Source organism: Pseudorca crassidens, chromosome 2 (genome assembly GCF_039906515.1).
Source record: "Pseudorca crassidens isolate mPseCra1 chromosome 2, mPseCra1.hap1, whole genome shotgun sequence".
NCBI classification, from domain to species: domain Eukaryota; kingdom Metazoa; phylum Chordata; class Mammalia; order Artiodactyla; family Delphinidae; genus Pseudorca; species Pseudorca crassidens.
In genome coordinates this window covers 131,979,934-132,002,327 of record NC_090297.1, presented here as the reverse complement: position 1 = coordinate 132,002,327, position 22,394 = coordinate 131,979,934, and the positions used below count along the sequence as shown (strand labels likewise).

The 22,394-nt window shown below is 46.2% G+C and overlaps 1 protein-coding gene across 4 annotated transcripts in view; it reads left to right on the top strand.

The window, feature by feature from the left end:
* The window catches only part of ASTN1 (astrotactin 1), a 329,036-nt gene that overhangs the window by 152,019 nt on the left and 154,623 nt on the right, over nucleotides 1-22,394 (top strand). For 2 of the 4 annotated variants that reach the window (XM_067728733.1, XM_067728731.1), the window contains exons 3-8: nucleotides 1,353-1,746; nucleotides 3,154-3,300; nucleotides 4,361-4,468; nucleotides 9,004-9,153; nucleotides 10,135-10,326; nucleotides 18,111-18,195. In XM_067728733.1, coding sequence (XP_067584834.1) covers nucleotides 1,353-1,746; nucleotides 3,154-3,300; nucleotides 4,361-4,468; nucleotides 9,004-9,153; nucleotides 10,135-10,326; nucleotides 18,111-18,195 — 1,076 coding nt within the window. The remainder of the gene's footprint in view (nucleotides 1-1,352; nucleotides 1,747-3,153; nucleotides 3,301-4,360; nucleotides 4,469-9,003; nucleotides 9,154-10,134; nucleotides 10,327-18,110; nucleotides 18,196-22,394) is intronic. The other 2 variants (XM_067728734.1, XM_067728732.1) reach the window with 1 other exon arrangement.

Sequence of the window (22,394 nt, the reverse complement as noted above, 5' to 3'; positions counted from 1 at the left end):
AAGCCCCCTCTAATATATTCAAGGGAATCATCTTGACCCAGCCTTGTGTGGGGGAGCCCCTGGGAATTAATAGAGGGTTTTCACCTCTAGCCTATATGATGGGGTGACAGTGATTGTAGCCCAAGATTGAGAGCAGAACCATGTGGCACATGCCCACCTAATGAAATAGGTTCCGAGGGGTATTGACCAAAGTAAAGGGAGTGAATACAGATTGTGAACGGGAAGATTTATGCCCACTGAGTGCTGTGCAGCAATGGGCTTGTAAGCCCTTCCCGCCAAACACTGCCCTGGGCACACGTTAAGGCGAGGCATTGAGCCTCGCTGAGCACTGCATCCTCGTCTCTGACGGACAACTTAGTTGTGTTCAGGCTTTTAAGTAATGGCCTCAGAGGATGGCCTTGGAGCACCGGAAGGTTCAGAAGGAAACTCCTCTGCCAGCCTGAGTCCAGGACAACATGGGTCTCAGTCCCTTCTCTTGAGCTTAGCAAGAATGGGAACATCACTCAGGACTGTGTGAGTGGGAGAAGGCTGTCTCCTAAAGCAGCAGTGACCCCAAAAGTCATGTTCAAATGATGAGATTTCTCTGCACACTTGGTTGTAAGTTCCTGACGGATGTAAACTTCTCTTCGGATGGCTCTCTCATTTTCTCCTGCTTGGGCAATTACTCTGATGGAGACATTTAAGGTTAGGCTGACAGCCTTGACTCCCTGTGATACAATCTATTAGATGTGTTACATAACTTAGTACTTACACCACCCTGTGAGGGTAAGTGGTATCTTTTCCATTATACAGATGAGGAATCTGTGGTATCTTCTCTCTTATACAGAATCTGAGGTCTCGAATTTATAGGACTTGCTGATGGTTGGTGGAGGCAGAGTTAGAATCTATATATGATTGATTTTAAGATTTGAAAGAGGAAGAAACCAGATGCCATCCCACTGCTAAAAATTGGCCTGAAACCAGCTTTACATATAGCAGATCTGCCTTAAAAAACCCTCTCTCTTATTTCTGCAGCTGAAATTACACACACACACACACACACACACACACACACATATACAATCACAAAGACTTCTTTCTTCTTCAAATTGTTTGCTAAGCCAGAAGCAACCGTGGATCACTTGAAATGATGCACTAATCATCCCAGTTCCATTTTTCTTTCACCCTGATCACCGATCACAGCAGACTGTCCCTGTACTGCTGAGTGACGCTTGCTATAAGCACGTACTGCACCTAAGTGAATGAATGAATTAATGGGTGAGTGATGGATGGTAACAGCGGGAGGGGTGAGGCCCCTTGGTGGGATGAGCTCACCCATCTTCCTGCATCCACCTGCTGTCCTCTCTTCCTAGGGTGGCATGATAGCGCTGCTGCTGTCCATCTTGTGCCTCGTGATGATCCTGTACACTCGCCGGCGCTGGTGCAAGCGCCGCCGGGTCCCCCAGCCCCAGAAGAGTGCCAGCGCTGAGGCTGCCAATGAGATTCACTACATTCCTTCTGTGCTGATCGGCGGGCATGGGCGGGAGAGTCTGCGCAATGCCCGCGTGCAGGGCCACAACTCCAGCGGCACCCTGAGCATCCGGGAGACACCCATCCTGGATGGCTACGAGTACGACATCACTGACCTGCGCCACCACCTGCAGAGGGAGTGCATGAACGGAGGGGAGGACTTCGCCAGCCAGGTTACCCGCACCCTCGACTCCCTGCAGGGCTGCAACGAGAAGGCAGGGATGGACCTCACGCCAGGTGGGTGCCTCGGTCCTTGTCTCAGGGCACTAGAGAGTGGGTAGGGAACAGCTGTTTTCTAATTTCATGGCTGGTTGTCATACATAATGGGATGTGCCAGTGCCCTTTCCCGGGTGGGCAAGAAGCGTAAGCATTTTCCTGAGATGATGGGAGCCGTTTTCTAATATACGAAATCAGAAGAACAAGGGTGAATTGGATCCCTCTCCACTTCCACTTGGCACTGGAAGTAGAGGGACTTTTACATCCAACAGAAGAGTGGGTTAGAGGCTTTTCCATATGTAATGAGCAATCCTCGGGAAAATAGGGATGTAGCAGAAAAGGTCAACGTGCGTGTGTGACATTTTTGTATGTGGTATGTTTGTGTGGGCAATTCAATTTTCCATTGAAGTGGAGGGGACAGAGGTATCTTTCTTTTCTATGACTCCTGAGACTTTGGCCTGGGGTGTTTTAGTTGTGTTGTCTTGCCCATACCTCTGTGGTCTTTACAAGGGATGTACTTCTTCAAAGAAAATAAAGGAATACGATCAAACTGTTTGACCTCAGATGCTTTGTGCATCTATGAGACACTGGGTGGAAGAGACTTGGAGCTAATGTGGCTGAACAAGACCAGAGTCGGTCAAATGCAGAGAGGAAATGACTGTACTTCTCATTTATAGCCTATCTCTCATACTTCTATAAATAACAACTATCTGTAGATAAAACCCCAAGACAATGATCCTTCAAGGAACTGCCCAATTATCTTTGAAGAAGACATTTTTGAAACTGAATATTGCTTAAGATATGTGGACTTTCTGTGGGGCTTGAAATCACATCATGGAGGTTTCCATTCTGCTTGTTATCTAGAGAAGATCCTATGACTAGGCATGTCTTAATAAGGTGTAAAGTCTAGACATTCCTTGAGACTAGGGGATGTGTCTTGAATATCTCATATATTCCATAGCACCTGCCATAGTGCTAAGCCCACCAAGTAGCCATATGATTAGAGACTTGGGGAGCAGGCAGATAGCACAAATATGTGAGAGAGCTGGATGTCAACAACAGGGAACGGAGCAGACTGGGATGAGAGAGAGGGGGCAGGTTCCGCCTGAATGCGCTCAAATTCAAATTTCTGTGAAACTCTGTGCTGACCAAAGGAAAGAAATCTGCAGTCTGTATCTCACCGAACGGCCACGCGTGGTGATCCTATCAATACAGAATTGGTTGAATTGGATTTCCTTTCTTCACCCCTTCTCTCATAACTCTGTAGTCCCCTAGAAATCAAAAAGAAGCATTTCAGTCTCTGCCAGTCTCTCACTTTAAAGCTTTCATATTTCAGTTTCTGTGAAACCCCATGTACTTGGTTCATGCAGATTTCCTTGCTCTCACTTTGGCCTTTTAAAGTTTCTGTCTTGGCCTTTCCTTATACAGGAAGTGACAATGCCAAGCTGTCACTGATGAACAAGTATAAAGATAACATCATTGCTACCAGCCCTGTGGACTCCAACCACCAGCAGGCCACTCTGCTTTCTCACACCTCCAGTAGCCAGAGAAAGAGGATCAACAACAAAGCAAGAGGTACCCGCGTCTGGTGTTAGGGCTTGAAGGTGGCTTCCTTAATACCAGCAGAGGCAGGGCCGTTAATATCCTTGACCCCCACTCTCAGGCATCGCTAGAGGGGCTGTGTTTGGTCGCAGTCTTTCTACAGGCCTGTTGTGTGTTACTTAACCAACAAATTTAAATGTATAGACACCTTTTGACCAAGTAATTTTAGCAATGAGAATTTATACTTAGTAAATAATAATTGGACAAGTATGCAAAGATGTGTGTAAAAGGCTGTTCATCCCAACATTGTTTAAAAGAGCAAAAAATTGGTAGTAGCTTAAATGTCCGTCAATGGGGAATTGCTTAACTACCTGCACATCTGTCTCCCGGCCAGTGGCTTAAGATGATACTATAGATCTATATTTGTTCATATGGAAAGTTGCCCACCCATCTATTCAATGGGGAAAAATTAGGTTATAAAATAGAAGGTACGGCAGAATGCCATTCTTAAGGGGAACTTAAAAAACCTTTATCTGCTTCTGTATCAGGAAAAAGATGGAGAGTGTATTCATCAAATGTTAACAGAGTCTTCCTCTGACTTGGAGGATTTAGAGGACATCAGCGTTGTTCCTTTTAAACATGTGGGGGTCTTTTGTTTATTCTTTTCTCTCTTTTTCACATTGAATATATATTAATCCTAGAACCAGTTAAAAAATACAATATAGACATTAAGACATACAGACATATGCCCCTTAGGACATAATTCCAGCCTCTATCAACCAGAATCATGACGTGTAATGAGGGAAATTTCCCTTTCTTCCTTTTCCACGTACCGTCCACGATGGTCCTCTCTGGCAGGTGGCTTTCCTCAGTAGGAGCATGGGCTGGGTGGATGTAGGGCTCTAGTGATGGCTGTCATATCGAGGTCTCCTTCTCCAATAAATCTGTGTATCAGGAAGCTCCAATCCCTGTGGCTACTCCGCCCAGATTGTCAGTCACCCTGCTCGTGTTTTCCCCTTGAACTTGCCCAATGATTTGGTGTCATGAAGACAAAACTGAAGACACTGTTTTTGCCCTTGTCTTTTCATTACAGCTGGTTCCGCCTTCCTGAACCCTGAAGGGGATTCTAGCACAGAGGCAGAAAATGACCCCCAGCTGACCTTTTACACTGACCCCTCGCGGAGCCGAAGGCGCAGTAGAGGTAGGAAGGATAGAGGGGCAAAGTGGGGTGAGAGGGGCCATGGGGCGGGGAAGGCAGGGAGCTACAGAGGTGCTGGGTCAGGGAGGGGGCTCTGTGGACCAAAGCCAGTGTCCGCAGGAAGAATTCTTGGACCAGACTTGGTGTTTCCTCCTAAGGAAGAAAGAAGAGCCTAGAGTGGAAAATTTCAGAGAATCATCTCTCCCAGATAATGGCACTCTCAAACAAGTTTCCAAGTTGTTTGAAAGGCTATTTCTTGGTCAGAAGACTCTCAATTCCTTCTGGAAGCCTCGGGAGTCATATTTTGCTGTTTAGACACAGGAAATAAAGTTGATAAAGTGTGTTATACGTGAAAAAATAGACAGTATATTTACCCTCGCTTACCCAGCCATCCTGGGATTGAGTGAGGCAGAGCTTGGGGGGTGGGGTTAGTTGAGGAACGATCTGTGGCCTGAAAAACATGTGTAGTGGTTTTTGACCTTTAATCCCCTGCCCAGCAGAATCACAGGACTCCCAGGGCCCAAGTCCCCTCCCGTCTCCTAGCAGGGCCCAGGTTGGTTTGTTCATTCTTCTCAGTGTTGATAGAGTTGTCCTTTCACGCAGCCACGGTCTGTGACTCTCCACTCTGATGTTCAGTGGCTTCAGGCATGGCTGTTGCAGCTGTGGCTACCAGTGCCTATGACTTTGTGGTCTCACCATCGTTACTGAGGGAGGTCTGTGTTCAGGCACCAAAAAGCTTCAGCATGTACTTGCTGTGTGATACTGGATAAAGACAACAACTTCTCTGAGCCTCAGTTTCCTCACATATTAAATGGGTTAACAGTACCTCACGCATAGGGCTTAATTATATTAAAATGTGCCTTTTTGGTGACTGGCAAGACACTATGAGATCTCTATTGTGTTGCTGTTAGAACTCTCCACAGTGCAGCCTTGGGTTTCTACAGCACTTCATCTTAAAGAATTTTAGACAGGGGCCCGTCGAGATACAATGGAGGGTATTTGAGTGATGTCATCTTGTGTGATAGTCAATAACATTTTCCCCAGCCAATAATCAACCAGTGCCGCCCCCCCCCCCCAAAGACACCTACCTTTTGGCTGTCTCCCACCTCCATCTGAGTTCTTGACGTACTGAGGAATTCTTCCCAGAGATTGAAGGAAGCCCTGTTAATTCCTCAGTTCCAGTTCTGCAGGCTTTGCTGCCATCAGTACAAAAGTTCTTCCCACCACTTTTCTCAAGAGATCAGTGGGGCTCTGGGCTGCCTAATGTCTGGTGCCCCAGTATCCCTGCGGTGAGACTGTTGCCTCTTGATGTTCATTACATATTTATGTACAGCAGAGAGTCGTCCTAGGCCCATCCACCCTAGGCCACAGCAAAGCAGGGTGGGTTCTGCTTTAATAAAATCCCGTGTAAGAAAATCTGTAGTAATGAATTAGAATGAGTTCCTTTGCAACATAAAATTGTTACTTTTAAATACCAAGGTCTCCTAGTACATCAACTGTTTATTGCTTTTAACTAGACTGTAAGCTTCTTACGGATGGGCTTTTCTAATTTATTTTTCCAAAGTGCCTAGTGAGGGATTTTGCCTATAATAGGTGCGGTGTTTGTTGAATTGAACTGGATACATCAATCAGGCCAGCAGGAAATTTTATAACCCACCTGTCATGGGTCAGGCTTTGTGATCAGTAGTAGAAACATGAAAACATGGCATAGTGATAAGACTTAATTTTATAATATAAATAAAGTAAAATGAGTACTCAGAAGAGAGAACAGTTAATTCTACCTGGCAGCAAAAGGAGGCAAAAAGGGAGAAAATAATTAGACTTGGATTATATACAATGCATAGAATTTCTTGAAAGAGGAAAATCTAGGGGAAGGGCATTTTAGTAGAGGAAAAGAGCAGATACAAAGCCTTGAAGGCACAAAAGAACATGGCATTTTCAAGCAAGTAACAGGAGTTCAATGTGGTAGTTGTAATCCAGGATTTGAATATGTAGGCACACAGGGATAGGAGGGATGGGGCTGGATAACAGGCTAGAGGACCAGTGCACGCACGATGTTAATGGGTTTGCACTTGGTTCTGTAGGTCAAAGGGGACCACTGGAAATTTTGAAGTCAGGTAGAGATTCTGGATGATGGGTTGATGATGCAGAAGGACCAGAGAGACAAGAGGCAGAGCAGCAAGTCATTTTGCCATCACAGGAGAGCAAGTGCCTGTAAACAGTGACTACACTGTGTGAGAAGGGCTGTAACAGCAGGGTGCACAAGGGCGGGAGGAACAGCAAGGAATGAGTGAGAATCGGTTCTTGAAGGTTTCAGGGAAGTGTTTACAGGGAGATATTGTTTGAGCTGAGACTTGAAGAGTAGGTGTATACCAGGCTGACAAGGTGACAAAATGGCATTCTGTGGAGGAGGAAATAGTATGTGCAGAGTCACAGGGACATAAACAATAATTGTCTAGTCAGAGAGCAGGAAATAGTTTACTAGAATAAAGCTTCTGGGGCAGCCTGTGGTCTGCTTCGGAAATAAGGCTGGAAGATCAGGAGATCTTCCTTGACTGAAGGACTTAGACCTGACACTTCAGTTGGAGTCATTGAAGGTTTTTTAAAGAGCAAAGCCCTGGTCTGCTCTGCTTTGTGAACGATCCCTCTAAGGCAGCGTGGAGGATAGGTGAGAGCAGGGGGAAGTTGAGGCAGGGAGACTGGGTGGATGGCTGTTGCCATAGTCCAGGGGTGAGATGATAGACCAAGGTAGGGATGCAGAGGATGGAGCAAGAGAAATTTGGGGCACAAAATGAAAAAAGATTTAACGGCATTGGTGGGGGGGGGGTGGCTTATGAAAGAGAGGGAAGAGATAGACATGATGGCGTATGGGGGCTTGAGGAACCAGGTAGACGGCAGTGCCATTCGCTGGGCAGTGGAAATGGTAGGGAGAGCAGGGTTGGAAAGAGGGTGCAGAGCCCAGTTTTGGATATCGCATTTGAGTGCCTGAGGGCCATTCGGGTGGCGGATCTGGGCGCTGCTCAGACCTGGTATGGGCTGGAGGAAGAAATGTGTAAGTGTGGGAAGTAGACTCGTGTTGAAAGGGTACTAACATGAATAGAAAATCTCCAGGTAGCAAGGGACAGGGGATCCAGAGGCCACCTGCCACCCTGCAATCACTCCCTCCCAGCTATTGCCAACACACCCACTGAGGGGACCTGCTCCCAGAAAAGATGTGTGCCGCCATACACCACATCTTTTCCCATGTTCCTGAGAATGGCAATTGCAAAGGCTCCACTGGACCCAGAGATTGAATAGTGAATTATCTAGGGGCTGTAACCTCACTGGATCTGTGTGTTGATTCCAGCTCCCCTCCTTAGTAGCTGCTTGACCCTGGACATGCCCTATAGCCTCTCTAACGCACTATTTCTGTGGGAGCTGCCTCATCAGGCTGTCATCGTTAAATGATATGCCCAGGTGTGAGACACGTAAGACACCTGATATGTCAGGTGTAAGGTGCCTGACAGGTAATTACACTTATTCATAAGTGTTAACTATCACTATAAGGTTAATCTCTTTGAGACTTATTTTCCTTATCTATAAAGTGGGTAGTTACTGTACAGACTCATAGATTTATTGTAAGGAAGCAAATATTTAAAATAATGTATGTAAAACACTTAGCACGTTGTCAGCCATAATAGATGCCTTTCATTGCTATCAATAATAAATATTAACACAGACTGTAAGAAAATTCCAAAGTATTCATACATTTGGTCGGCAGCTTGCTTTGCTTTCTTGCTTTCCCACATCTGTTCTGTTTCCATGTGAAAGGTCCCTCTTCTTACTACCATTTTATCCTCTCCACCAAAACCAAACAAACACCCCCAAAACCTCCCTTCTTAGCCCTGTCCCCAGCTACTTGGAAGTGTTTCTTATCCCTCAGCTTTCGTATTTTCTCCCTAAGCTTCCATTTATAACCTTACCCCAAGGACTGCAGGACTGGGGAGAGCCTTCTGGTGTGACAATATCTTCTACTTGTATAGAGCAGACGTTCCTTGTTTTCCTCCTTCCAAGCCCTGGACTCTCACCCACAGAGTAGGTGAGAGGTAGTTTGAACCCCAGGAGTGGAGAAGCTGGTTGGTGAGAGCGTCCTCTGTGGAAAGCCATGGGAAGTGCAGGGAGTTCCAGCGTAGGGTAAAAGCATTCCCACCACCCTTGGGCAAGAGGTTGGAGCCCTGCCAGGCGAGTAGAGGGGGACAGTGCCCTCCTTTATGATTTCTCTTGTGGCCTGGCCCAGGAGGCATGCAGAAGACTTGCTCACAGCTGACGATTGTTGACTCTGAGGACCACCAGTGGCCCAGTCCCCTCTGACACCAGGCGATGACATGGTGTTCCATGAGGGTGAAAGTCACTGAGCTCACGCACTAGTCGCATTTCCCACCTGGGCTGGGTTTGCCAGCTGCCTCCCCTGTTTTCCAGGTTGAGCAGCAAAAGGCCGAAATGGCCCTTCACTACCGAGATTTTTCCCATCAAGTGTCTTGCTTTTGCCTTATTTTCAGTGGGCTCTCCCCGAAGTCCTGTGAATAAGACCACCTTGACATTGATCAGCATCACCAGCTGCGTGATCGGCCTTGTGTGTTCCTCTCACGTCAGCTGCCCTCTCGTTGTCAAAATCACCCTGCATGTCCCCGAGCACCTGATCGCTGATGGTAAGTCCACCTCTGAGGATGCCACCTCTGCCCCTCCCCCGAGGAGAATGTTTCAGGGTGGGCAGGGAAAATATAGACAAGCCAGGGAGCCCTGTTACCTATTAGTGAGGAAAAAATAAACCTGGATAAGAAAGACTTAGGACAAAGTTAGATCGTCCACTGATGAAATCAGAAAGCAGGTTAAAAAAAAAAAAAAAGAACAGATCACCTCCTCCTTTCTATGCCCATTTCCCATTTCTGTTTGTTTTTAATTAAGCACCTGTCTTTGTGGATAAATGCAGGGCATACTGGCTATAGGTACATAGACACCAAGATTCTCTTAGCCTTTGAATGGGGACAAGCTAAGTGGAGTAGTAGAATGTTTAAGCGTTAGCCGCGTTTCCGTTTGATATGCCTGGTGAGAAATTCCTAATTGCAGTAACTTGCTATGAGCCTAGAACTCTGAAGCAATAATTTACTTTCATCCAGGGGGATCCTGATATAATGAGGGAATAATATACATTCTGAGAGTCCCTGAATTAGTTAAGCCCAGAGCACCTAATTGACTTGTTAATGTCTGTTCTCTTGGTTGCCGTAAGGCTGAAAACAGGTGGGGACTGTCTGGAGTGTTAGAGGGCCTGCTATTTATTTTCATGGCAACTGAAGACAGGCAGCAGGTCTCCGTTCCTTGGACGACTGCCAGGGTCTGATGGAGCCGTGCCACGGCCATCACAGAGCTGCTCTGTCCCTGTATCCCTTGGGTCCACACTAGTAGACATGGGATGGGACAAGGCAGCAGGGGATGATATGGCGGGAGATCCAAGTGTTGGCCGAGTCTCCATCCGCTGATCCCTTGCTCTGTGACTCGTGGCGGGCCAGGATTGGTAGAAGTAATGACCTCGGGTGGGGGCTAATCTGCAGAGCATCGCTCAGCCTGTCTTCAGTAATGTGTGTGTGTGCTGTGGGCACACACGGGCATGCCTCCTCTCTCTCCCCCTGCAGGGAGCCGCTTCATCTTGCTGGAGGGGAGCCAGCTGGATGCCAGCGACTGGCTGAACCCTGCCCAAGTGGTTCTCTTCTCTCAGCAGAACTCCAGTGGGCCCTGGGCCATGGACCTTTGTGCCCGGCGGCTCCTGGACCCCTGTGAACACCAGTGTGACCCCGAAACTGGTAGGCTGGAGCACCGGGCAGAGGGTAACTGTCAGAGTTCATGCCTCTTGCAACTACCCCTCAAAATCCAGGCCATCCTTCCCAACTGACCCATTACCCCTGGGAGCCGAGACTGTGCAAGCTGGCAGCATGTGGGTGAGCCCCTGAGCTCGCTGGCTTAAAATGTGAGGTCATCTTCTGGCAGAAGCCTTGGAAGCCTCCTAACTGTAGCCCCAAGCCAGACAGATCAGCTCGCTGTGACCTCCACAGCCCATGTGCCCTCCAGTCAGGGGATGTCAGCCAAGGGGGCTAAACTTTTATGCATGTTTATTGTAGAAAATATGGGGGGCTTCCCTGGTGGCGCAGTGGTTAGGAATCCGCCTGCCAATGCAGGGGACATGGGTTTGAGCCCTGGTTCGGGAAGATCCCACATGCTGCAGAGCAGCTAGGCCCGTGCGCCACAACTATTGAGCCTGCACTCTAGAGCCCGTGCACCTAGAGCCGGTGCTCCACAATGAGAGAGGCCACCACAATGAGAGGCCCGCACACGGCAATGAAGAGTAGCCCCCACTCACCGCAACTAAAAAAAAAAGCCCACGTGCAGCAACGAAGACCCAATGCAGCCAAAAATAAATTAATTAATTAATTTTAAAAAAATGGGAAAATTAGAAAAGCTTATAGAAGAAAATGATAATCATCTATAATTCTATCTCCTGCAGAAATAATTTAAAAAATTTAATGTCTTTCCTCCCTTCCGATCTTTTATCTATGCCTGATTCTTAGAGGCTTGTAAGCACACCAAGTCCAGTAGAGTTTTCTTGATTTTTTTCACTTAACATTCTATCATGGGAATTTTCCAGAACCACTAAATAATCCTCAATAACGTAATTCTAATGGCCATTTGGTGTTCCACTGTATGTCTATATCATAGCTCCTATTTAAATAGTCCCCTATTATTTGACATGTAAGACGCATTAAATTTTAAATTTTTATGAACACTACTAAAATGAATATCTTTCCACATAAATGTAGGGCATGTTTGAAGTTATTTTATTCAGATAAGTCTCAGAAGAGAGATTACTGGGTGAAAGGGTATAGCCATCTTTCAGGCTGTTATATTATCTAGGGGGGCTGGGGCTGCTCTGAGAGAAGGGGTTTGAATTCATACACAGCATGTACTGGGGTGCTCTCAGTGCTTCTTGAGCTCCAAGGAGTATGGATCCTTCATCCCAGGTTGCTTTGCCCTTTCATTGTAGAACGGGTTCCTCTATGGTAGTCTTTATAAAGACCTATTTCCAGTAGGTTCAGTACCACAGATAGCTCCTTCCCAGAGGAGTGGTAAGATGCCTAAGAAGCAAGGAAGGGGAGGTACTGATGTCTAAGATCCCCAAGTGAAACATTGCTGGAGTCTAGGGCCAGCTTTTCCAGCTCTCTGTACCTCACTTACAGCCCCCCTCCTCCACACACACACACACTCTCTCTCTCTCTCTCTCTCTCTCTCCCCCCCCTCTCTCTCTAACACACACACACACACACACACACACACACACACACACACACAGATGCATCATTTTAAGGTGCCGGGGTAGAAGGATATTAGTAGAGGTTGTCTCCAAGAGATCTAGCTGTTACTTGTGTTACAGTCCATTGCTGTAGCTCTCTGGGGGAGTAACAGGTAACTGCAACATCAAAAGTTCACCTTCATAGGTCTAAAAGTTGTTGTTACGTGGGCCCATCACAGAGATTCTAGGTCCCCCTATGAAGGAGAAAGTACAGCATTTTAAACATATGATGTCTAAGACTGTGCTTACTTGCTGCTCCTCCCACGCTGTCAGGCAAACACCAAACTAGACAGATGGGCCGTGCACCATGCCCAAAAGCCAGTGGGCTCGGGAGAGAAAAGCAGGCTCGTCTCAGAGGTGGGGCCTCTCCATGCAACTGAGCTAGTCTCTGGTCCCCTCTGACTTGGATTAGGAGACCCTGGACCACCTCACTTGTTAAACTCGCTTCTGAGAGAAGCGTGATCTCCGGAGGGCCTTGGAAGCTTCACCTGAGGTCTTTAAAGAACAGGAAGCACTTTGAATTACAGGTGGAAAGAGGGATTGGTGTTTTAAGCTTGGAGGGTCTTAGAGATAAACTCCTCCTTCCTTTAGGTCAATGCTCAAATTCCCCAAGAAGTTACACGACTTGCCCGAAGCCCCACAGCTACCTAAGGCAGAGTCGGTGTTCTGTCTACCATGAAATCAGAGCAGAAGTGGGATTGTAAAGGGTTGCTTAATTCCCCCGGACAGGTCAGAGCCAACGTATTTGTCACTGTGACACTATTCAAGCAATCACCGTTGCTAAGCATCACTGTTTCCTGAGCCAGAAGCTGAAGAACCTGCTTGTCCATAGCAAAGCTCCCATCACCTCTTCAATCCCTCCTGGATGTCTCATTTCTAATCCTTACTGAAAATGACTTTGGGAAGCCCCACCCCTGCTAGTGGCTTCCCAGTGTCTGTGACAATTAATGAATTTCCAACTGGAAAGCCAGGGAGAGAGGTTAAAAATAAGAACCCACCACAGAACTAAGGTGCGACATCTTCATTCCAGGGTAGCCGCTGAGAAATGATACTGCAGGGACTTCCATTTTCATTAATGCTGGGGTTGGAAACCCTCCCCCTTCCTGCCCTGCTTCTGTCTGTGCCTGGGATGATGTGGCCATCCCACGTGCTCGTCAGTAAGAAACTTTATCGCCTCCCACACTCCATCCTAAAGCCTTTCTCCAAAGAGCTGAGTGTGGGCATTGGCTGCAAGTCAAGTCGACGTTATTTTTGCAGTCCTCCAGCTAACTCACTTGGAAATGTCATGGTGTTGGGACATGTGCTTTCCCAGCCATGCCGAGGGGTCTGCCCACATGGTTGGGTGGAACTGTGCAAGTGCACGTGTATACTTTTTCACACATGCAAACAAACACACAAACAGGCACTCAGTCACTGCAAAGGAGCACCCTCCAGTGCCTGAAGCTCTCCTCAGGCATCTTTCCAACGTGTTTCAAACTTAAGTGTGTGTTTACTCGTCACCTGCACAGAGGTCCAGAGTACCAGGTATGGTAGGAGGCTAAATGGGCCCCCGAAGATGTTCACGACCTAATCCCCAGAACCTGTGAAAATGTCACGTTACCTGGCAAAGAGGAATTCAAGTTGCATATGGTATTAAGGTTGCTAGACAACTGATCTTAAAATAAGGGGAGTATCTGGATTAACCAGGTGGGCCCAATGTAATCACAAGGGTGCTTAACAGTGGAAGAGAGGGGCAGAAGAGGCCAGAGTGATACGACATGAAAAGGACTCCACCAGCCATTGCTGGATTTGAAGGTTGAGGAACCAATGAATGTGGGCATCCTTCAGAAGGTGGAAAAGGCAAGGAAACAGATTCTCCCCTCAAGTCTCCAGAAAGGAACATAGCGCTACAGACATCTTGTTTTTAGCCCAGTGAGACTCATATCAGATTTCTGACCAGCAGAACTGCAAGATAATATATTTCTGTTGTTTTAAACCACTGAGTTTGTGATAATTTTTTATGGCAGCTATAGAAAACTAACACACTAGGGAAGGAGAAAAAGGACAGAAGAAAAATAAGCATTGTTATGCCCTCTTTATATCAATCACCCTGGCACAGTTTATAGAAGGTGGCTGCCCAGACCTTCTGCAGATGTGTCAGGAATCTACGGAAGGACTGGAGCTGGAAGAGACTTGAGACCATTTTCCACTCCAGCCTCCCTTTTGCATTCTAGCAACGTGCTATCTGGGAGGGACGTAATGTACCTAAAGCCCTTAGCCCGGAAGCCCTCTGCCAACTGCACACTGACATCCTCTCTCAGATCATCCTAGGTTAGTAACCCTGGGTGTGTCTCTGGTCACGTGGGGCTAACAGCAAACCACTGAAATTGTAATGCTTAATGCCCGGATGGATCCAGCCAGGGGTTGACTTTTCCTGTACTTTCTAAGGGTTTTTGTGGTGGTTGTATGTTGGCTTGTTTTCTGAGGGCAACACAGACTAACTGGCCTCAGCAACTTCTCTTTCTTCTGCATTCCTGGCCTTTATTCCGCCATATGGGCAGCTGTGGAGGCTTCACACACCTGCTTGATTTCACAGCCCCCTTCAGTTCTGGCCACAGACCCTCACTGCCCTTTTCAAGATATGTAGCTTTTATGAGTCTGCAAGGAGCATGCACTTCCAAGCTAAATCAAGTTTTAATCACCATCCAAGATGGTCACTGAAATTCCTTCTGTCCCAGATCTTTCCATAGGCTGGTCCCAACCATGAAGAAATGTGTAAAATCTGGTGAGGGGCATTGGATCAGTTTTCCAGACTCACTCTAGCCCTCCTCCCCTTTCCTTACTCTGAATAAGGGCCTCTCTCTCTCCCTCTAGTCTTCCCTGGTTTTTAGAACCTAGTTAGGTGGGGTAGCACAGCTCCCATTTTGTTCCTGCCACCTGGATTGCCCACTCATCCCAAACTCTCTTTTGTGGCTCAATTAAAGCACCTCCCTTCAAGGTGTACTTTTGGCCTATTTCCCTCTGTCTGCCCTCCCGGAGTCGTGTGGGGTTGTTTGACTCTGAGCCTACCTCTTGCCTGGTGTCTGCCCAGGAGAGGAGACCAGGCAATTAGATATTATTCAAGCCCAGATGTCTGACAAAGATTTCCCTTTTTGGATGAAGCGTACCCAATTGACTTTAATAAAAGTCAACTGCTACCTGAAGGATGGAGGTGATCAGGACTTTTGGCCTTGATCTGTAGTTATGTCACGAAGAACTTGTGGTGAGCCCAGTCATGTCTGAGGAGCCCTAGCTTCAAGGTCTTTCTTCAATCGTTCGATGAGATTTGTGCCCCATCCATCTATGGAATGGGAAATGACTGGAAGGCACTGCGTGTCAGCATCTGCCTTCAGGGTACCAAGCACAGATCCAGTGTAGGCATCTCCAGGCCCTGCACAGATCATCTCTTGGGTGGGCTTCTACTCTCTGGCAGCGTAGTTGTCTGTGAGTGCCTCCTGCAGGGCACGCTCCATCCCAGTTGGGCACTTCTCTGTGGCCGTGACACGTCTCTCTGTTGGATTCCTATGAACACCACCACAGAGTCGGCACGTCATGTGTTCCCTGCCATCTGTCACAGCAGATGCAGAGACTGTAACACTTCTAGCTTAGGAGGGCATCCAACACCCTTGTGGGGTCTTTAAAATTCACAGCTAACAGTCAGAGCCTGTGCTTGCACGAAACCCCTCTTAAAGTCAAGATTTAGCAGTTGGTTGCCATAGCAACTTCCCTCATCAAGTCTGAACTCCTTTCAACGTAGATGGCCAGACTGGTTTTGAGGAGGAATACAGAAGAGGGAAGTTTGGTGAGTTCCGGAAATGAGGATGATTTAAGAGACGAATTTTGGAAATCCTCAAACTCTAACATGATATGTTTGAAAAATGTCTCTGTTGCTCTGACTCCAGGCTGCGTATAACATTATATGGAGGAAAGCTTTACTTGTTGTCGGTAGTGTGTCCCCACATAGTAATGAATGATGGAAATCTCATCAGGGGATAATGACTGTGAAGGCAATTTGAGAAAGGTAAACGTGCTCTACAAATGGTAGATATTGCCAGCATTAGGAAAATCAAGCTCTGCTCGAGCTCTGAGTTGTTACTGCATTTATTTTTACATGTGTTGTGGTAACTAGGTATCAGGTGTGGAAGGTGGACTACCTTTTTTGTCAAAGCCATCCAGTTAAGAACATTGTAAGAGTCAGACTGATGGGTTTGACAACCTCTTGAGATTCCTTCCTGTTTTGTAATATCATATCCATGCCTAATGTCCACAAGGAAATTGAAAGATGATCTCCTTAAGGGCGAATCATTTCTGGGTCCTTGACCCATTAGTTGGCTTGATATTGGCACCTTGGGGAGAGGTGGTGGTGATGGTATCTATAAATTTGGGACACACTCTTTAATTAATTTGTTTATTTTCCATTACACAGTATTTATAAAAGGTCTCCTCAAATATAGGAAAAACTAGCTTGTTCCTGCTCTTGTGCAGCTTATAGCCTAGAGTCCATGCTTTCTTTGGAATTGATACGGTATGAAGCCTGGCTCCTGGTACTTCGCTTCTTTTGCCCTCCTCTGGTCCTTGCCCTCGTTATCTTTCCTTCTATCAGAGAAACAGCCTTCACCTGAAAGCCTTATCATCAGCTACCGAATTTTCCGCTGTGTTTTCCTATGTTCGACTCCCAGCTCCCAGACCGCTCCTAGATACAGCTCAGCACCACTGAAGCCAATAAGTTTCACCCTATTGTGAATCTAGCCTGCAAGGAAGCTTGAGTTTGTCATCCAGGAGGCAAAATACTGATCTAACACTCCCTGTGGATCCCTCACAAACTAAGTTACTCATTTCTACTCCACTCCTCAGCACCTTGACTGAGCAGGTGTTGGAGAGGAAGACGAGTGTTATCTGTTAGTGAGACCCTGATGGACAGTAGCTTATAGGTCAGTCTCAACAAGAACGGATGCACAAGAACGGATCCTAACAAAAACTTCTTGCTCAGAGCCTACCCAGTCCTTGCCCCCATAACTGTGAGGCCCCTTCACTTCATTTTTACTGTTTTTTATCTTTGAAAAGAGAAAATAGCTCTCAAAGCTATTATTCCATCTATATCCTTTTTGAGTGTTCCTTCCCAGGAAGATAAAGAAACCTTATCCTTTGTCTCCCTAGGGTCTGGCACCTTTGTAACTTCCAAATTTTAGGAAGTCATACTCTGTTCTTTAACTACCTGTAAATTAAATAACCAGCCAGTGAAAAAGACAGTACCGGTGCTTCAGTGGAACTGGTTTCAGCAGCTTAGGGATATGTAGCATCGCCTAAGGAATTATTAATATAAGGAAGCAGTTACAATTTTCTTCAAAGTCAGACTAAGTAGAGCAATGCTGCTTAATCTTTTGGGGGTCTTGGATTTGCTTATAAATCTGATGAATGTTATGGAGGCCTGCTGAGGAAAGATGCACATACACATATGTAGTTTCACATACGACTCCAGAGGGGTCGTGGACCTCTTGGTACACTGTTGAAGTAAGTAATGATAATGAAACATAGTGATAGCCTAAACAAACATAGATGATTCTTCTGTTTATCAGCACCAAGGTAATGAGCCATTTTCACTTAAAAATAAAAACCCAGAGTTCTTATAAAACTGTGATAGGTATAAGTGGCCTCCTCTAAATACAGCGGTTGTTCTTGGGCTAGCAGCATGGCCTGGTTGGGGAAAAAAGGTCTGGAGTCAGACAGACATAGGTTCAAATATTAACTCTGCCATTTAAATCTGCCTCTAGATCCCTTAATTCTTCTGAGCCTCGATTTCCCTCATCAGGATAGCATGGCTAATCATATGTACTTTTCAAATTTCTTAGAAACATTTGATGAAATAACTCACTTATGTGGTCTTCAAACATGTGTTGATCATCTAATATGTGTCTTGCAGTATACTGGCCACTGAGAAAATAACAATGAAGGAGTCCCTTTGCTCAAGGAGTTCTTGGACTTTGTGTCTGCAGAGCACATGTAATAGGTGCTTTGTAAACGTTAGTGTCCTCAACTAGTGAAAGTTATCACGTAGTGACAATGGAGAGATTGGTGGTGTGTTCCTTCACGTGGGCAGTGGAGATGGGCATGTATGGCATAACAGGATTTATGGTCTCATCCGTGCCAGTGTTAGTTTGATGTGATCATTTCATATTAATTTTCTCCAACACAGACATGTTAATCAATTTCTTCTTGTTTCTTTTTCTTCTTCCTCACCCTGCTTCTAAGGGGAATGCCTCTGCTACGAGGGTTACATGAAGGATCCAGTGCACAAGCATCTTTGCATTCGGAATGAATGGGGAACCAACCAAGGGTAAGTGAGGGGACGGCGAGTTAGCCAGTTCCCGGACGTCACCGCTCCCTCACGCAGACGTGACGTGGAGCAATTGTGTGGAGAGGGACAGAGCTAAAGGGTGGTTCTATTCTGAACAGCAAACGGATGAACGTGTCACTGTGTGTTTCCATGTTTACACCATCCCAGTGGTGTCCATCTCATCTTCCTCTCCATTTACGAGTTCAGAGGTGATGCCTCTGACTCGCAGCCCCAAGCCTCCAGCTGGGGTCTGGGAATCAAGCTGTCCCTCTCTTCCTTTTCACACCGCCATCAGCCACGAGGATTCCACAGATAGAACTTAGCTGATGATTTTGTTGGAGACATGTGAAGTCGCACACACTCCAGTGTAGCTCTCCCAGAGCTCAACGAGCTTTGCAAGACTGATATGAGTGGAAACTTGTTTTCACCAGTACTGTCAGAGGGTGAAATGCAACGACTCAGGGAGTGCTTGGCATTGAGTCAAAGGATTTTCACCTGATCTCCAATTACCATTTCTTGTAAGATCTTTGCTTTTCCCCAAGCACAGACAACTGGGATAAAATAGTTACCTTGTCTATTGCTTTATATTTTATTCATTTTACTTTTCTTGAATTTTTTTCATGGTGAAAAAATATGCATAAGATAAAAATGATCATTTTCACCATTCTTAGGTGTACAGTTCAGTGGCATTAAGCACATTCACATTGTTGTGCCACCATCACCACTATCCATCTTCTATTGCCTTTTTTTTTTTTTTTTGCGGTACGCGGGCCTCTCACTGTTGTGGCCTCTCCCGTTGCGGAGCACAGGCTCCGGACGCGCAGGCTCAGTGGCCATGGCTCACAGGCCCAGCCGCTCTGTGGCATGTGGGATCTTTCCAGACCGGGACACGAACCCGCGTCCCCTGCATCGGCAGGCGGACTCTCAACCACTGCACCACCAGGGAAGCCCTTCTATTGCCTTTTAAAAGCAACTTCCTACTTTGTTTTGGGTGCTGAGAGATTACTTTCTGCCTTGGCTGGGTTGTGGAGGTGGGTGTGAGAAGACAGGGCTCAATGAACGCTAACTAATAATAGCAATCAATGGGACAGGGGAAACTAGAAAGAAATCAAGGCAAAAGCCACCTTGGGGCTTCCCTGGTGGTGCAGTGGTTGAGAGTCTGCCTGCCGATGCAGGGGACATGGGTTCGTGCCCCGGTCTGGGAAGATCCCACATGCCGTGGAGCGGCTGGGCCCGTGAGCCATGGCCGCTGAGCCTGCGCTCCGCAATGGGAGAGGCCACAACAGTGAGTGGCCCGCGTACCGGAAAAAAAAAAAAAAAAAGCCATCTCGGAGTGATTGCTTAGACTGCAGAGTGGAAATGTGTTTGTAGCCTGGCAAGGTGGAGAAAAGAAATCACCGTCCCTTCCCACGGCACCAAGGAGGACTCCTAGCCCTGAGTTCGATGCTCAACCTCCTCTCTATGATTCGGAGGAGCCCAAGCCTAGAATACTGAATGTGGTTCTGGACTCTCAAAGCAATAAATATGGAGAAAAATGGGTGAGAGTTTGGAGAAGAGCAATAAAAATGATTGAAGAGCCCAAAGGAGTGATTTATGATGAAGGGGAAGAAGAACCCCACTCAGAGAACTTGACCAGCTGATAACTAGGTCATGGAATGATAGATGCCTGTAGATGTTCGAAGAGGGCAGATGTGCTGGAACAGGTTGAAGTTGAGGGATAAGGACAAGAGAGAATGAAGTTAAGGAAAGGAAATCTGAGTCACAGGTCAGAAAACTTGGGGGAAGTCAAAACGCCATGAAATTTTTCTGTTAGTGAAAATGAAGGATGGCTCCGTTGTTCCACTGAATTTGTGATCTTATCAGGGAGGCAGTCCACAAAGTGTAGAGGAAGATGTTTGGAGAAGGGTAAATGCATATGAGGTGGCCGGTTGTTGAAAGATTGGTGGGAAGGGCAGAGAACTTGGCTTATAGATGCCAAGTGGAGTTTGAATAAAGAGTGCCATTTGCTATGGTTATGTAAAGTCAGTTCAGTCCCCTTACGCTCTGCCCTCTGACATGTTTGCATAGTTGCCAAGGAGCCAAGATTTTAGCTTATGTGCTGGCCGAAAATCTCAGTTGACTGTGATTCATATTGAGTAAAATATTGGAAAAGGTGATGGATAACCAGCTCTCTGTCTCTTAGCCTGCATACCTGCTGCTGAAGTAAACAATGACAAAAAATCATTTCACTTTTGTGCCCTGAATGATCCAGGCTGGCTCTCTGCAGTGATTGGATTTGGTGGCTAATCGCTCAAGCCTCCACATCCCTTGCCTTGTAGACAGATCATGTGACGATGGGCCTGACTTCACTGGGTAATTGCACAAGGCTTCATCATTCCCTCTGGCTGTGTGTAGAGACAGTCTTGGATGTAGACAAGAGCCTCCAGGGAAATGGTGGAGGCCCCACGTTGGTGTCATTTAAAATAAGACAGGCTAGAGCCCTGAGTTAGAGACTGACAGGAACATTAGCCCCAGGAAACAGACAAGGAGACCTAATCTATCATTTCCATCTCTAATTTCCATTATTCTCTGATCATCACTGTCTATAAGGTCTCATTTTGGACACTAATAAAATAATGGAGCAACTGTTAGGAGGGGAAAAAAAGTGACTGTCATGAGAATAATGGAACCAGGAGTGATAAGCAGCATGTTTACATGTATATAAAAAAGTGCCAGACAAAGGACTGCATCTTCCTCATAAAATGACAAGATAAATGAAAAGTAGAACATTCATACATCTTGATTTAAATCAGGGATCGGATGCCACGTTTCTTTAAATGATTCTTACAAAATTAATGAAAATTGATTTGAACGTGAAGACTGTCACTTGAAAAGTACAGATTGCTAACTAATGACACGTACTGGGGTATTATGGAAAAATCAGTGGCAGGCCTGATCTTCCTGAATGTTTTATTTAATGGTCCGGGAGGGAGAGGTGAACAGCTTGTGTGGGTGTTTATGTTTGTCACTTAGTATTCTATATTGCATACATTAAAGTAGCTGAACATGCTTTTGAAGTCGAGCAACACAATCCTAGGCCAGTGAAAGTTAAAGTGAATTCCCTTGTGAAAATCTAGGTTAATGTGCTAGGACAGAAGTATCAACAAGCAGTCGTGACTTTCAGACAAGGAAGAAAATTGGTCAAGGACATTAATACAAAAAATTACAAATGGATGATTCTGGGAGACAGAGGAGTTATACCTGCAGCTTTATCCAGACTCTGCTTTGTGCTTCAGTTTACCTGGACCTGTATGTGTGCGTGTGTGTGTGATGTGTGTGTGTGTATGTGTACATGAGTGAGCTGGTTTATTTATAGAAATCCTCTCCCCACCCTACTCCTTCATCTACTCTCTCACTCATTCATGTTTTCAGCAGATATTCACTGTATTACCCATCGTGGCCCAGGATAAAGTAGGTTGCTAATTATAAGAAGAAGATGTTATCTCTGCTCTGGAAGAACTAATAGTCTAGAATAGATAGATGGGCACCTAACAAGAAAATTACAATGAATTCTAAAACCTATTAAAATAAAGGTTTGAGCAAAGTTCAGTGGGATTACAGTTTGACTCATGTGACATCTAAGGATCTGGAATAGGATTTCATGAGGAAGTTAGATCTTGAACTGTTCTATTTAACAGGTCACGAAGGTAATTCTAGGCAAAAAGAACAGCATATGCCAAAGCATGGAGGCTTAAGAAGCATGGTTTTTCCAGGAATGGCAAACAAATAACTCAGTGTAGCTCACGGATGCAGTTTTTTTTTTGTTTTTTGTTTTTGTGGTGCGCGGGCCTCTCACTGTTGTGGCCTCTCCCATTGCGGAACACAGGCTCCGGACGTGCAGGCTCAGCGGCCATGGCTCACGGGCCTAGCCGCTCCACGGCATGTGGGATCCTCCCGGACCGGGGCACGAACCCGTGTCCTCTGCATCAGCAGGCGGACTCTCAACCGCCGTGCCACCAGGGAAGCCCACAGGTACAGTTTATAGAGACAGGAGAAGAGGCTGATAAGGTGGGTAGAGACTAGATCTTAAAGAGCTCTTGCTTACTAAGGCTTTGAACCTTAAAGCTCCATGTGTACACCCCTAGAATTGTCAGCAGGAGGTGTCTGTATATGTGGAGGGCTGTTCCGTCACTACACATTATTTTTCTGGACCCTTCAAA